The 15,687-nt window shown below is 48.0% G+C and overlaps 1 protein-coding gene across 1 annotated transcript in view; it reads left to right on the top strand.

Moving 5' to 3' along the window:
• Positions 1-13,422, top strand: part of MEIS1 (Meis homeobox 1) — a gene marked incomplete in the record, with an annotated part of 95,798 nt that extends 82,376 nt beyond the window's left edge. The window contains 4 exon segments of the mRNA XM_021392939.1: positions 9,662-9,720; positions 10,984-11,073; positions 11,262-11,357; positions 13,284-13,422. Coding sequence (XP_021248614.1) covers positions 9,662-9,720; positions 10,984-11,073; positions 11,262-11,320 — 208 coding nt within the window.

Below are 15,687 nucleotides of genomic sequence, written 5' to 3'. Positions count from 1 at the left end.
ACGCTACGCAAGCCCAAGAAAAACATTAGAGAAGGCTCTTGCTGGGTGAATTGTTGCACCACTTGAGCAATTCGGAATACGTGCGGTAAATTAGCTGTTCTCAGCGTACCATGTGCTGGGCTTTTAAAGCAGATTTTTACATTTATGCTTTCACTAAGTCTTAGCTAATTGTTACGCCTTTCACCTTGAATGCCAATTGTAATAATAATATTACATCTGTAGTCTATTTCTCTGTTCTTAAATTACAGCAATCAGGAATACTCGCTAGGTAAAATACTGTACAGTTACTCGTAAGAAAATATTGAAATCAGAGGAAAAATGTTTAGCTTGCATATTGCCTTAGACAGCCCTGGAGAGCTGCCAGCCGAGCAAGGTATTATTAGAAAAGCCAAGCAAATAGCTTGCAGGGGGAAGAGCTGTGAATCCACAGCCATCGGGTGCTGTCACGTCACCGGGTTTAGATGCACGCTGGGTTTGTCAGTGTGTTTCAGCTTGATGAAGCCATGTAAAAATGCATTGTGGTGCTGTGAGCATGCCGAGTGTTGTTGCAGGGTGCAGGTTTAGGGAGCCTGGGCACAAAGGCGCGTGTTCTTGCAAAGGGCAGGTGCTTAGAGTGGAGAGATAAGAGGAGTTTTGAGGGAAGCGTTACCCTTGTCCTCCAGGACAAGCCCGAAGGGAGCTCGAGCTGCTCCAAATCCATTGCTCTGCTGTCCAGGGGCACTGGGAAGGTTTCTCCCTTGACCATCGCCCTGCCATCCCCAGGGCCAGGCTGGGCAGAACCGGCCGAGAAAGCGCTGCGGAATAATTTTGCACCAGCTAACAAACTAATTAATAACAACCCAACCATTTGGTGACTACAGTAAATGGTGTCGAAAACAGTTGCAAGTGCATGGCAGCGCAGAAGATTTTTTTTTTTTTGAGTGAGTGAGAGAAAGGTCAGCTCCCATAGCAGAATGCTGCATGCTGCAGGCGCGATTGAGCTGCTGCCATGTGACCAAAGGCGCTCGGTGCTTTAAGAGTTAACAGGCAGCAAAACTCATTTTTCCCTTGGGCTTTCCGTCCTCTTCCGTGGTGATTTTGTACCTGACAAACTTTTTAGTCAGTGCATTAATATTCTGTAACAAATGCGCTGTCAGGTGTCACGGAGATAAGATTAAAAGGCCCTGTGCAAACATTCTCCGGTTGCTCTTTTCTCCGCTCCCGCGCTGGCTGTGCAGGGCAGGATCAGGGTAGGGATCAGAAGTCTTTGTTCCCTGTTTTTTAAAAGGCTGAGATTCAGGTGTGCACTCCTGGAGAACGGGAGCTGGGCTTGGAAGAGCAGCCAGGACGCTGGTGTGTGGTGGAGGCACCACGCTGCAATCCCAGGGCTCCAGGCTGGCTTCTGAGAATGGGGCTCGGGGCTCAGCTCCTCTTAGATGCCTCCATCAGGAAAAGCAGCCTCAATATCCAAAAAATAGAGAGAGAGAGAGACAGAGAGAAGGAGAAAGCAATGGCTTGCCATTTCTTTGCATGTCAGGTTTTGGTCTGTTCTTGTCAAACCTACCTGAAGTGTTTTTAAGGATAGTTTGCCTTTCTGGTATGTTGTGCTTGCACAGACCTGATCTCCACCTATTTTGTGTCAACAGTGGCTGAGGTTGGCGTGCAGCATTAAGCACCGCGCACGCTGGGAAAGTGCCCTCAGAGACCCCCTCTCTCACTTACATCATGAGCTAGCTTCGGGCTGCACCTGCATGAAACAAACCACGCTTCTGAGTGGTTGAGAAGTCAGCCTGAAATATTAAAAATGGGGCAAATGTTGCCTCCTTGTTGGATAAAACGATTTTCTCTGCTCAAAAATGAATCACAGCCAGAGGCACAGGCAGGGGAAGCCCTCAAATAATGCCGCGTAACCGAGGTATGGCTGGCTCTAGTGGCATTAGGGCTAACGAGGCTTCCGTGTGTTCTTTTCCTTTTTCAAAGAAGAGAAAAGAAAGAGCAGCAGATACTGTGGAAAGAATATATGGCTTCCACAGTCTTCAATGAAATCTAGGTCATGTAACAGTTTCACGGGTTATTGTTTGTTTTATTCTGCCCAGGCACTGTAGCCTTTGTGGCTTTTTTGGCTAACGATAAAATGCGGTATCATTTGCTCCTTTTCAGCTCAAGCTTATCCCGGAGATGTGCAGCTCCTCGCTGGTTTATAAGCGTGGTTTGTACTCCTTGGTTCATCTCATCTGGGGGCTGAGCTTTGCGTGTCCCACGGTCTTAAACATTCCTTTTGTCTTTGACATTCCTCTGACCTCCCCGTGCGTGTTTTGTTTTCATTGCTTTCTGTGGATGTCTTTTCTCCTTCCCCAAATAAAATACCATCAGGAGTAGGATTATAGGCAAAATGAATTACTTTGCTTAATGGGAAATCATGTTTAGGTAAAGCAGATCACAAAGTAGGTGATTAGTAGCGGTTGGACAACAGTGTTTTGATGTAGGATGTCTTGGGGGGAATTCATCCAGAAGAAGTGTGTGGCTGTTTTTCAGGTTGGCTGTGATTCAGAGTTGTGTCCTTTGTGGTTTCAGCCAAAAGAAAAATCATTTCAAACCAGTTTCACTGGTGCCCACATCACACAGAGCACACCAACACGTGCATGTTTGTTGTCTCAGCCATGGTAGGGAGGGCCCGACCGCAGGAATTAAGAGCTTCCCCCATCCACCCCGAGCTGCCTCCTCAACGTATAGACCAGAGCTATACCAAAGCCAATCTCGTGTGCGAGTTGCAGGTCCCACAGAGAGGCTCATTAGCTCCTCACCAATTTGGTGAGCTTTTGGGTTGGTGACCCTTGGTTGGCTTCACCTTGCCCCGCAGGCTGAAAGGGGCTGGTAGTGGGATGCCAATGTGCATGTTGGCTGGAGACCAGGAATAGCTTCCAGCTCCGGTGCCATACCCAGCATAGGTGGGTGAGTGGGGAAAAAAACTGGCTGAACACGGCTTCCAGTGTGATGCATGGGAACCTGAGACCTCGAAGGAGGTACCCCAGCGTTAAACCATAGAATCACAGACTTGTAGAATGACTTAGGCTAGAAGATCATGTGGTTCCAACCCCTCGGCCGTGGGCAGGGCCAACTTCCCCTAGATCGGATTGCTCCAGCGATGGGGCATCCACAGCTTCTCTTCCAGTGCCTCACTGGCCTCATGGTGAAGAATTGCTTCCTAATATCTAGTCTAAGTCTTCCCTCTTTTAGTTTAAAACCATCACCCTTTTTCCTGTCACTGCACTCCCCAATAAAGAGTCCCTCCCCAGCTTTCCTGTTGGCCCACTATAGGTACTGCAAGGCTGCTGAACAGTCTCCCTGGAGCCTTCTCCAGGCTGAACAAGCCCAGCTTCCTCAGGCTATCTTCACAGGAGAGGTGCCCCAGTCCTCTGAGCATCTTCATGGCCCACATATGTGGCAGGAGGAAGCCCAGAGATCACCACAGTGGCCTCAATACAAGATGCTGCTGAATCAACAGAGGAAAATTCCACAGTGGAGAAGGGACCACAGATCTGCCTGTGCACCATTGGCTCCTGCGCAGAGCGAGCGTTTATGGAGCAAGATTTTGGCTGGCAGCATGTTGCAGACCCAGCGCCGTGTTGAATCAGCGTGAGTTAGAGCAGCCTTAGCACTGCTCTGCTGGATGAATCCTTGCCATATTCCTTAAAGGCTAATTGTGGCACACGGAGATCAACAGAGTACAGCTGCGCTGGGATTTGGGAGTAGGGAAGAGACAGGAGGTCAGCCCTGCTGGCACTTTGCCATTTAAAGATTTCCCCTTACATCATCTGGCTGCTGAGGGCAAGTTTACATCTGCTCTGCACCACAAGGGAATTGCGGTGTCAGGGAAGGAGCTCGCCGTGGCCCCCCCGGCACAGCCCCGCATCTGCTGGACTCTGGGGCACCGTGGGGAGCAGCCCGGGAGCTGTACCTGGCCCATTGTCAGTGAGCTTCCACTTGGGCAGGGCTTTGTCTGAGGGCAGAACAGCAGCGGTGTGACAGGGAGCTGTGGGGTGGAGCAGGAGAGAAAAGCAGCACGAGGGGTTTGAGGGGGGGGGGTCAAGCATGGCACATGGCCACAGGTAGAGATGGCTGAATGTAGGGCATGGCTGGCTCTGCACGGGGAGCGCCTACCTGATCCCAGCTCCCCGCTTTCTATTTTTGCGCTTGATATGCTCGGTACATTAGCAGGGTTGGCTTGCGAGAGACTCAATAGCACTCTCCTGCTTTAAAGCAACTTTTCTGAATGCACAACATGAATGCATCGGTGGGGTCACATAGTAATGCTTGAAGTCAGAAGCTATTTTTAAAACTAAATTGCAGAACCGCACGTGGCTTTCATTAGTGCTTTACATCAAATTTGTCAGCTAATTAGTGGTTTTTCATCACTCGTTTTGCATAGTATTTTATTTGTCTGCTCTTCGGCGTTGTCCCGCGACACCCCCGGCCCTGTATGCAGTCACTGGGGCTGGGGCAGCCAGCCCCAAGGGGTGAAGAGGAGAGCCCTCGGGGCCCTTCCCGTGCTCCTGATGGATGGACTCACTGGAGCCTACCCCAGTGCTAGGTCTCCAGAGTGCCCAAGCTCGGCACTGGGTCTCCTGAGCAGCCCAAGTGCCCTTTTCCCTCCCTACCTCCATTTAGTGTTGCGGGTGATGTATTGCAGTCCTGAACTGTCTTCCTTTCAGAGGAGGAGGAGAAACCAAGAGAAGCTGCCAAACATGACTTCATAAGGTCTGACTTTAAACTGAACCAAGTTTCTTGAGCGTCTTGGATTTTCTTTTTTTTTTTTTTTTTTTATTTAATTTTAACAAATAAAGGGAGTAGGGAGAGCATGGGTTGCTAATGACTGGTAGTTATGGGTCATTAAGCTCACTAACTGACTTCAGGATCAGAACTTTCGAATAACGTCAGTAAGCACCCTTTTCACATTTATTTCTCATTTTAGGAATGGGGAGATGTGATTACCATTCAAAAGTCAGCAGTTGTTTTTTCAGTTCATAATTACAGGGGAGCTTTGTATTTCTAAGGCTGTTTTTAAAACATTTGAAATTATTCTGAAGTAATTTATGAATTTTGTTGTTTCTTTCTTTTTCTCCTTTTCTGTAGCTCATTCTTTGAGAAAGCTCTAGAAAATGAATACCCCAAAAGAAAGTATGTTAAAATAAGGAATAAAACGGTTACTCAAGTGTAACAATCCCAGTTTATTGCACACTTTCCATTTAAATTGTTTTTATTAGAGATAAACCTGTTAAGCGTTGAGGAATTAAGTGCTGAATAGAGAAAGTTGTTCCACTGGGGTATAAATGAAGGATCCCCGTATGTGAAAAAGACGCGGGCTGGTTTTACAAGTGAATTATTGGCCCGTTTGAAGGGCTCCAGTTACTTTGGCATCTGTTCTAAAAATGATGATTTGTTTGTTGTCAGGAGGGATATCACTTTTTTTTTCAGAGGGACAAGAGACATTTTAGCCATGGCGTTTGTCGGTATCGCTGTCCTGAAGCACGGTTTGCCAAGGGGAGCTCAGGGATGAGATGAGACAGAGGGATCTGGGAGACTTCCTGGCTCTGCCATTGCACACAGGCTTCTGGCTGGCAGCCCACACTTTGGGATGACACTGGCGGTGCCAGAAGTCAGTGCTGGGGCGGCACTGTCTTTGCTGGGAGGCTGGGGGAGAGAAAACCCGATGTGCCGCTGAGTCCCCAGCAGCGCCTTCAGACAGCTGGGGCTGGGAAATCTCACTCCGAAGGCTGCGCGTTGGAAGTCCCCCCAATCGCTCTGACAATTCTTGAGCAAAGGTGACTTTGGAAACTATGACAGCAAAGGATGGCCTCGTTTTATTCACCCGACAGAACTGAGACACAAGGGGAAGGGAGAAAGAACAGATCTGTGCGGAAGAATGTCACCGGGGCTGTAACCTGAGCCCGGCGCTCTGCGCCTTCCCGAGGGTTTGGTGACCCTCCGAAAATCCCCGCTCTCTGGCTGCTATTATTGCTGGCAGTCTCCAACTAAAACAGCCTTTTGTCACCAGCGGCCGTGTGCCCCTCGCTGGGAAGAAACAAACCTGGTGCACAGAGACAGGGCGGCCAAGCTGAAGGTCGGAGTGCAGTGTGGATCGGGCATCGCTCCAGGCTGGCTTCTGCCATGGGACGGATCAGGGCGTGGGGCAAGGGGAAACATCCCAGCAAAATGTAAAGGGCACCGAAGGGTTTCCTGCCCCTTGGCTTGGGATTGGGCAGGTGCAGTGGCTTCTTTTCGCTTGCTTGTTGGGGCACGGCCCCAAGGCGCCATCCTCGCATCCAGCAGGGCAAGGAAAAGTTAACTTCAAAAAAAAATAGTAATAAATACCAACGTCTTTAGGCTTCTGTGTTTGCCCAACTGTTCAAACGGCTCCTCCGTGCCAGATCCTCCCCGTTGCAAAGAGAAAAACACATGACCCAAAGCCAAAGAGCCAGTTGGCAGCGCGTGGTTTTGCTGGGTGATGGGTGCAAACCGCGTGCTGGAGATGTTCTGTTTGTTCCGCTATGGATGCTGCTCGCTGGGGAAAGAATAAGCAAAAAGCTCTTCCAAATCAGAGCAAACACAGCAATGTGCAGAGCAATGGTACAGGGAGAAATGCACCCTTTGTGCAGCCCTTCGAGCCCGAGTGGATCTTTACTCACACCAGTAAGATTATGCTGCAGTTTTGAGTCTTATGCCTAGTTGTATTTTGAGACTACTAATTGTAAGAAGCTCCTACTATGTGGATGCATACTTTAGGCCTTGAGTCCTCTAAACTTGTGAAAATCAGAGCGGTTCAGGGTTTCGTATCCTTGAGATGGGTGAATACGGGAAAAGGGGCAGCGAGAGTTTTCCCATTTGTTTTTCTGTGCCACCCTTTTTGCTGACGTTACATCAGCCCAGCACTCTGGAAAGTCAAGGAGTGATCAAAAGATCCCAGCCCCTCTATCAAAGAAAGCAGCAGAGAGCATGAAGAAATCGTCCCCGTGCTGTACATTCCTGCAGCCGGAGCTAGCTCACCGCTTTGCTTGCGGAGTTCACAAATGTGATTTATAAACCTAATGGCACTGCGTTGTGTTCTCTCAAGGCAAGACACATTAATAGTTTTAATCTGATGGCTTCTTATGAGTTCCAGGTTTGGGATGCAGGAAGAAACTTGAAAGCGAATACTTTTCTTTTTTTTTTTTTTTTTAATGCATAGTAGTTTGGAGTCTACTATAATGCAAAGTAAAGCGTTCTGTTACAAAGGCAGGGAGGATGGGACAGAAGGTTAAAGGGCATCCTGGAAACAAACAGCTGGACCAGTTTATTTAAACAGATACAAGGATGGGGAGCTGACCTCAGTTTGACTTCTAGTGGGAGGAGCAAGAATGTCATTTTATTACTTTGCCCAGAAGGAAAATGTTCTTGCATCTGAATTCACCCTGAAGACATCCAAACACAAGGCTGCTTTGCAGATCAGCCGCTTCTATAAAATACTTAGAGGAATGCGCAGGAGGAAGGGAACTATTAAGTACCTGTGTGTAAAATGCGTTTAAAGCAGCCGTCCCAAGTGATAATATAGGGCAAACAGGTGAAAATACATTCTGCTGTAGCCACCTCGGCTGGATAATTGTTGCTAAATTCCAACTGTACAGTATATTGACATGAGAGCCTCATTCTTAATAAGAACGCTCGGAGGAGAAGGGGAAGGCTGTGATGTTTGGGTGAGCATCCTTAGCACTGCGTGTCTCTTTGGTCTGGAACCTTTTGGAGCTTTGGGTGCTGGCTCCTGGCGTCCTGCACTGGGAGGAAGGAGCAAGCACCGCCAGTGCCCGCAAAAAGACATGGCTGGGGCACAGGGCTTTGTGTTGTTGTTTTACTTGGGAGAGCTGCTGTGAAAATTGCTTTCTGCAAATGCAGATTACAGATATTAAACAATTTTCTAATTGGACATGGAGCTAAGGCAGCTAATGGGGGAAAAAAAGCAGATTTTTTTAATTGCTTATTTCACATGGTGTTTGTGCTACACCTGTGCTTCTAATGAGAAAGGAGAATTAGTCTAACCTTCTGCTCACATGATTCTGATTTTCATGGTTTGTACAAGATAATGATAAACTGATTTGCAACACCGTTGGCTGGAGTGGAGGGTTTCTTGGTGGAAGGGTGTCCAAAAATTGACACAATGCTGTTGCTGACAAAATGTGACCTAGTTTGAGCGTCAGGTTTCCGGAACACAGAATTTGGGTTCTTGTGTCGTGGAACGTTTTGAGCCCATTTCCTCGAAACCGCCTTGATTAGCACCCAGCATCTTGATTAATGTTAGCAGACGTTTGTGTGATGGGAAGCAGCCCAGAAGGGGAGATAGGAGGCACCCGAAATTGCATCCCACTGCCTTTATCTCAGCTGCAGGAGAACCCTTGCTGAGCCGCAGCAAAAGGCAACAAAAACAAGCACCAAGTGTCCCTTTGTGTGCTTCAGCATCGCATTTTGCAAAGCGTGGTGTGGCCTTACCCATGCTCACCCTTCTTCTTTTCCTAGTAAATATGGAGGGGTGCGTGTTTTTGTTATTTAAAGAATGTAAAGCCCGGTTCTGAGACTTTGCCATGCCATAAGTAAATCTCGAGGGAGATTTTTTTCTGAGTGGCTTTAACGAAGCTTTCTGATGAGCAAAACCACGAAAGAAGCTCTTCTGGCACACGCTGGTGGGACGGGTTTCCAGCCACGCTTTGACATTCTGCTTTCAGTGCCACTAGGACTGTGTGCAGGGCAGGCTGCGGCACTTGTGATCTCTGCTCTCGTTCTGTTTCCCTCCAAATTATTTTGAGTATCCCTTTGCCAAATCGGCATTACAAGGTTGGGGCAAAGAGCTAAAAAGCCGCGAGGAGTATGGTTGCAGAGGGCTGTTTGTAAAAAGGACCGTACCTTTTTTATTTCCAAAGATCTGCTTTTCATTGTTCGTGGGGAATTTTCAGTAGTCCAGTAATTACAGTTTAACAAGATGTTTGCTGTAAATGGTCAGGCCTAGCTGGAGAAAACAGGATTATAAATTCAATTACTGTAAAGCTATGACCTCGCCTTGACCCCTCAGACTTTGCATAAAGAGAGAGGGGGGGAAAAACCCACCAAGAAATGGCTACGAGGAATGCAGGGCTCTGAAGTCCCCAGCAGTGTGACTTAGTGGCGATAAAACTCCAGACGTTCCCTCATTTGATGGTGTTCTGCCATCACAGTTCATTATCTTAATAGTGGGCATTAAAAGAGAATTAGGTTTGCGAGAGATACGGGAAGGTTTTGATAATAAAAACTGCAAAAAGAAGTCAGAGGACATGAGACAGAAATGCCACTAATTAGGAGGAGGCGGCAGATGCCCTTACGAGCATCCCTCCGTCGGCACCCGCTTTTCGTGCCCCGCTCTGAATCGCGAAGAGTGTCCCTGGCATTGTTTCCTGAAAACTCCGCTAATTCCCCCGTGAAAAGATGCAATGGAAGTGTCCAACTGTGGTAAGAGCAGGCCAACATAAATCAGCTCCCAAACCCCAAGCCTGGGCTGCCAGGGGTCAGAAGGGGCCAGGGGCCGGCTGCGGCTCAGCCCGCGCCAGCCTGACGGAGCGCGGTGTCGGGGCGAGGCTCGGGGTCGGCCCTTCCCTAACCGATTACTTTCCTCTTTCTGTTGCAGGTTTATTAATGCTAGAAGAAGAATAGTTCAGCCCATGATAGACCAGTCCAATCGAGCAGGCAAGTCCCTAGTAGTAACTGTATTCGAGTCACGCAGGCAAAACCCATCCTCGAGCCATGCACTGGGAGGTCCATTACCTGGTAAATAAATGAGAAATGAGCACTGGGAGTGATTGACAATTAAAATAAGACCGGCTTTGCTTCATTCAACAGTAATCGTTTTACCACAATTAAAATATCCGGGGAAAAAAAAATCGGTAAAATTCTAAGAAGAAACTGGAATTACCTGCTCAATGAGCAGACCTTCCTTACACATTCAGAATTAATGTTCTTCCTATTTTTGTTGCATTTGTTTTGAGTTCTCCCTCCCAGCTCTTTCTGCTCCTGTGACCACTCCCTGGTGCATGGCTTGGTGTGGAATTGCTGTAAACTTTATTACCTGTCAAAAGGGCAGAGGGGTCAGAATCGCTTGTGGGACTCAGTAAAGTTCAAAGACATTCAATGAGGTAGAGCTTTATGTGCTTTAATAACCCAAGGCAGCTTACTTCTGAAGCCAGATTTTAATGTACAGTTAAAACCAAGGGTTTAGGTACTGGGACTCGCATAGGGTCCCTTTGTCTCTCATCTCTTCTTTTTACTATCTGTTGGGATCTTGGAGTGGTTGGGTTTCCCTTTGGGGGGATTTTTTTTTAATCCAAAGTTTTCACATGCCGGTCCTGCCTGGAGCTGCAGCTTGCAGCTCACTGTGGGTATTTACCATTACCCTGAGCCTTTTTTTTTTTTTTTTTTTACCATTGACCGTATTTACCGTTTCCCATCGCTGAGCTTCTCTGCCAAGCTATCCAAATCCATCGTTGTCAAAGATGCCGTTGGGCAGCACCTTCTCCTCGAGCACATCTGATTATTTGGCCATTAGAGGTAAATCTCTGGCAGGGACGTGCTCAGGTCCCGCTCTTGTAAAAGTGCATGGACGTAATTTAACACACTGGGATTTCAGTGTGACTGTTCCAGTCGTAAAATCCAGCCCCTGCACAGGTCTTGGCATTGACGTCAGCAGCGGCAGCAGCTGGAGCCGGAGCTCATCACGTCGCAGTATTTCTGATGGCCAACTTCATTTACCTCCAAACTCGCAGGAGGAAATTAAGCCTGAAACGTGCAGGCTTGTCAGCACGGCCACCTAATTTGAACTGTAGACATTTTTTTCTCTTTTTTGAGCCCACGGTGGTGGTCATCCTCATGGTCCCCACACAGCCCGCGGGTGTTGGGGTCGTGTCTTGACCCATTTGGGATGCTGTTGACCAGCCCTCTTCTGCGCTCTTTCAGTAAGCCAAGGGACGCCCTACAACCCCGACGGGCAGCCGATGGGAGGCTTCGTGATGGACGGCCAGCAGCACATGGGCATCCGAGCGCCAGGTAAGGTCCAGCCCAGCCGGGTGCCCGCTTCGCCCCGCTCCGCTGCCTGCCTCGCTGCCTGTCCTCTGCCCGCGCCGCCAGGGCACCGTGCCCCTCCAGAGGGCTGCGGTTTGGAAAAGGGGCTTTCGGCGCTATCTGTTGACTTTGCTCACTCCCTGGCATCTTCTTGGATTTTTCTCTCCCTCTAGGACCTATGAGTGGAATGGGCATGAATATGGGCATGGAGGGGCAGTGGCACTACATGTAACCTTCACCTAGGTACCCAATGGCAAAGCCAGGGGGAAGTAAGTACGAATGGGGTCTTTGTTCTCACTTTGTTCCAGGGATATTTTTCCTCCGTGCATTTCCCTACGTTCTCCTTGCCCATAGCTTCATGCTTGTTCATTCCTCTCCATCCCGCGCCTGGTCTCCTCCGGTTTCCTTCCTTTCCCTCTGGTTCGAGCAAGCTTGCCAGCTCCCGAGCCCCGCGCGCGATGCACATTTCTGCGCGTTGCTATCGCACAGCGCTGACCACATGACAAAACAAGAAACAGCCGGGAGGTGGGGAGCGAGTCGTCATGGCAACAGACTGATTTGCAAAATGTAAGCAGTCTGCAGCAGTGCAGGGAGAGGAAAGAGCATGTCCCCAAAGTGTCATAAATCTGTCTAACCGCAGTTGATGCATGAGTTACATTTCTGCACTAACCTGCAAGACACCAAAAAGCCAAACAGAGACTTCTTTTAGGTAAAATAAACAGCGGCTTCACTTAGGGCTGGTTACGTTTTGGAAGGCGATCAACGAAACTTTGATTTTTTTTCAAGTTTATTTCTCTTTGTCTGTCCATCATAATGGGATTACGTGTGGCAAAGGAAAAAGAGAGAATACAAAATAGAGGTGTGCACAGCAGGCTATGGAGCTTAGCCCAGGCTAATTGACTATATCCAAATTAAGTATGCCATCACTTGCAGTGTGACAAATGGATTTGACTTATTCAGTATACAAAAATAGAGATCATTAATGCAATCTTCAGTGGCAGACCTCGTGAAGAAAGCCTAGAAAAACTGTCCCAGATTTTTTTTTTTTTTTTTTTTTTGGCTCTTGTCTTTTTGTAGGGGAAAACGCATTATACAAATTTTTGTTTAAAACAGAAAGAGAAAAAAAGTAAAGTAAAGCAGCTTGAAACACTAAGGCACCGGTACCATGCCCAAGCGATGCCCGATCCTGTTTCTCTTGCTTTGTTTCTGGAGTTAGGAGCAGTTATTTGGGCACCTTGGCTGCTCTCCTACTTATTGGAGGGGAGCACTTGAAGTTCCCAAGGCCAAGGGTGTCTGGGAGTCGTCTTCGCTGGGTGTGAGTCGGAACGAAGTTTTAACAATTAGCTGTGCAAACATTCCACCAAGCTTGGGAATGCAACAGCCTTATTACCTCATCATGGAAATTTCTAGCTTAGTTAATTTAAATATTGTTTCTTAGTTTCTGGGTCAATTAAATTTAAATGATGTATTTTATGCTTCGTGACCAATTAAATTAATAGGTTATTACAAAAAATATTATCATCTTTTTTGATTAAAGAGCTGTGAGTACAGTATATTTTATAAGCAATTTTCATTAGTTCAAAAATGTTCCTTTAGGCTAGATTAAGCAGCTATTCATTGCTAGAGCCTTGAGACCTGATTCCAAGGTGTTCGGAGCATTCACGGCGCACTATTACTTAGAACTAAAGCCAATTGAACCTACTTAGCAATAGCGTATGCCTTTCACCCTTGATGATTATGGAGCTTATAGCTCTCCGAAACAATACACCTGTCAGTTCCCATCAGCTCCAGCAATCCAAGCAGAAGGCAGAGGCCCACGGAAAGCGGGAGGTTTTATTGTTTTAGGTCCAATTTTTCTTATTGTTCTCCCAGCCCCTGAAAGGTTGACTGAGTTGCGCGTCTGATTTTTTCAGACAGAAGTGATCGCAGGGAAAGGATTAATTGATAACTGTCATTGATTTATTATTTTTTTTTGGTGCGTGCGTGTGTTTAGAAATACAGGTTTGATTTAACATCGTCCTTAGCAATCCTATCAATTTCGGCTTCGTATGAGGCTTTTGTGCAGCGGCGTCTGTGCTCGCTGTCCGGCCCGCCTTTGAAGGGCGCAAACACTCTGGATGGATCCGAAGTAGCGGGGCCGGCGAGCTGAATAAATAAATGGCTGTTGACCAACGCTGGCCTCTTTCTCTCCGCAGGGCTGCAAAGTGTGCCAGGGGATTATGTGTCTCGGGGTAGTCCAATGGGTATGAACATGGGACAGCCAAGCTATACCCCGCCCCAGATGCCCCCCCATCCCGCTCAGCTGCGTCACGGCCCCCCCATGCATACCTACATTCCTGGACACCCTCACCACCCAGCGATGATGATGCATGGAGGACCACCCCACCCCGGAATGCCCATGTCAGCATCCAGCCCCACAATGCTTCATCCCGGCGAGCCGGCGGCGAGCGGACAAGTGATGGACATTCATGCTCAGTAGCTTAAGGGAACGAATGCGCGCTGTCCGCAGAGACGGCGGATTTCAGACATTGTCTTTCTGCAGTGACTATGGAGTTCCATTCTTGGCGTCGACTTTGGACCAAGGGACGTTCCTATTCCTCACAGGGACCCTGACAAGCAGGAAAACACCGACTGAAGTCAACTTCTGGGGACATGCTAAATACCTATATAAGACATTAAGAGAACAAAGAGTGAAATATTGTAAAATGCTATTATACTGTTATCCATATTACGTTGTTTCTTATAGATTTTTTAAAAAAAAATGTGAAATTTTTCCACACTATGTGTGTTGTTTCCATAGCTCTTCACTTCCTCCAGAAGCCTCCTTACATTGAAAAGAAGCCTTACACTCATCCTGCAAATGACAGAAAGGGCTTATTTGCAGGATTTTTAGAGCATTAAAATAACTATGTCAGGCAGAAGAATCTTTCTTCTATCCTAGGATTTCAGCCATGCACACTCTCTCTCTCTCCTCCTCCTCTCTCTCCCCCTTTCTTCCCTTTCTCTCCCTTTCTCTCCGTCTCTCTCTCTCTCTCTTTCTAGCCCGGGGCGTGAATTTGCATGTCTAATTCATTTACTCACCATATTTGAATTGGCCTGAACAGATGTAAATCGGGAAGGATGGGAAAAACTGCAGTCATCAACAATGATTAATCAGCTGTTGCAGGCAGTGTCTTAAGGAGACTGGTAGGAGGAAGCATGGAAACGGAAAGGCAGTGTATCTGAAGCCTAATTGTCACATCAGAGCATCGTTGTCCCCATGCAGCAACCACCACCTTGTACATCACTTCCTGTTTTTTGCAGCTCGAAACATGGACTGAAGATTTATTTTTAATATGTTGACTTTCTTTCTGGGCGAAGCATCGGTCATGTGTGCATTTTTCCATAGTCCCATCATGGAGCATTTATGTATACATTGTAAATAAATTTTGTGCAAAAAGGACTGGAAAAATGATCTGTATTATTGCAATTTTTTGTAAAAGTAGCAGTTTGGTATGAGTTGGCATGCATACAGATTTACTAAGTGGGATAAGCTAATTATACTTTTGTTGTGGTTAAACAAATGCTTGTTGATAGCCTTTTTCTATCAAGAAACCAAGGAGCTAATTATTATTAATAATAATCATTGCACACTGAGTCTTAGAGTTTCTGATTGAAACAGTTTGGATTGTATAATAACTCAAAGCCCAGTTGTAGTAGTTTGAGTGCAGTAATGAAATCTGAATCTAAAATAAAAACAAATTATTTTTTGTCATGGTGACTCCACTGCTTGCAAAATCTGTTTCCTGCCCCGCTCCGCTCTCTGTGGCCGTTCTGCCCCAGCTGGGAGCCGGGCAGTTCCAGGACCCCCCCGGCCCCGGAGCTGTGGCACCGCCGCTCGCTCTCAGCGTAGCGGCTTCGGGTCTGAAGCGCGTCAATGCGTTGACGCACCGCGTAAGGAAACTTTTTTTCGGCGCTGGTTGTTGTCAGGACGCTGCCCGTTAGGGAATACGGCAGGGCGTTAGTTGTCCGTAGGGGCAGAAACGGATAAATAGCGTTCATGTAGATATATATGTTAGAGTACTAATGCGCAGCTTGAGCTGGAACCGAGCGCGTTAAGGGAGGAGGAAAATCAAACTTTGGAAACGTTGGCCGGGAAATGGCTGTTGGTGAGGATGCCAAGTGCTGCACGGGGGGGGGGGCTCCTTGGGGCCGGGGGCTGCACGCTGCCATGTGCCAGGCCTGCGTGCTCGGAGCTGCCATGAAATCACAGTTACGGCAGCGAGAGGAAACCAAGCGCTTCGTGCGGGTCGGGAAGTGGCACCGAGGTTTGAATAAAGGCACAAGGACGGAGCCCCGGCCCCCCACCCCCCAGCTCAGTGGGAGCACGTGGGCGGTGCGGGGTCAGGGGTGGGCAGTGCCCATCCCGGGGCGTCCCCAGCAGGGTAGGGGCAGGAAGCAGGAGCTGAGGATGGGTTGGTGGCTGGAGGATGGGCTGCGTGGTCTTTTCCAACCCCAGTGACTCGGTGATGCTATGATGCTGCGACAAGGTTGCGGGCAGGGCGCAGCTGAGCAGGCAGCGCTGCGCTCTGAATCAAGAAAGCCACCAAAGTGGGGTCC

This window comes from Numida meleagris, chromosome 3 (assembly GCF_002078875.1).
Source record: "Numida meleagris isolate 19003 breed g44 Domestic line chromosome 3, NumMel1.0, whole genome shotgun sequence".
Taxonomy (NCBI): Eukaryota; Metazoa; Chordata; class Aves; order Galliformes; family Numididae; genus Numida; species Numida meleagris.
This window is presented reverse-complemented; position numbering and strand designations above follow the sequence as displayed.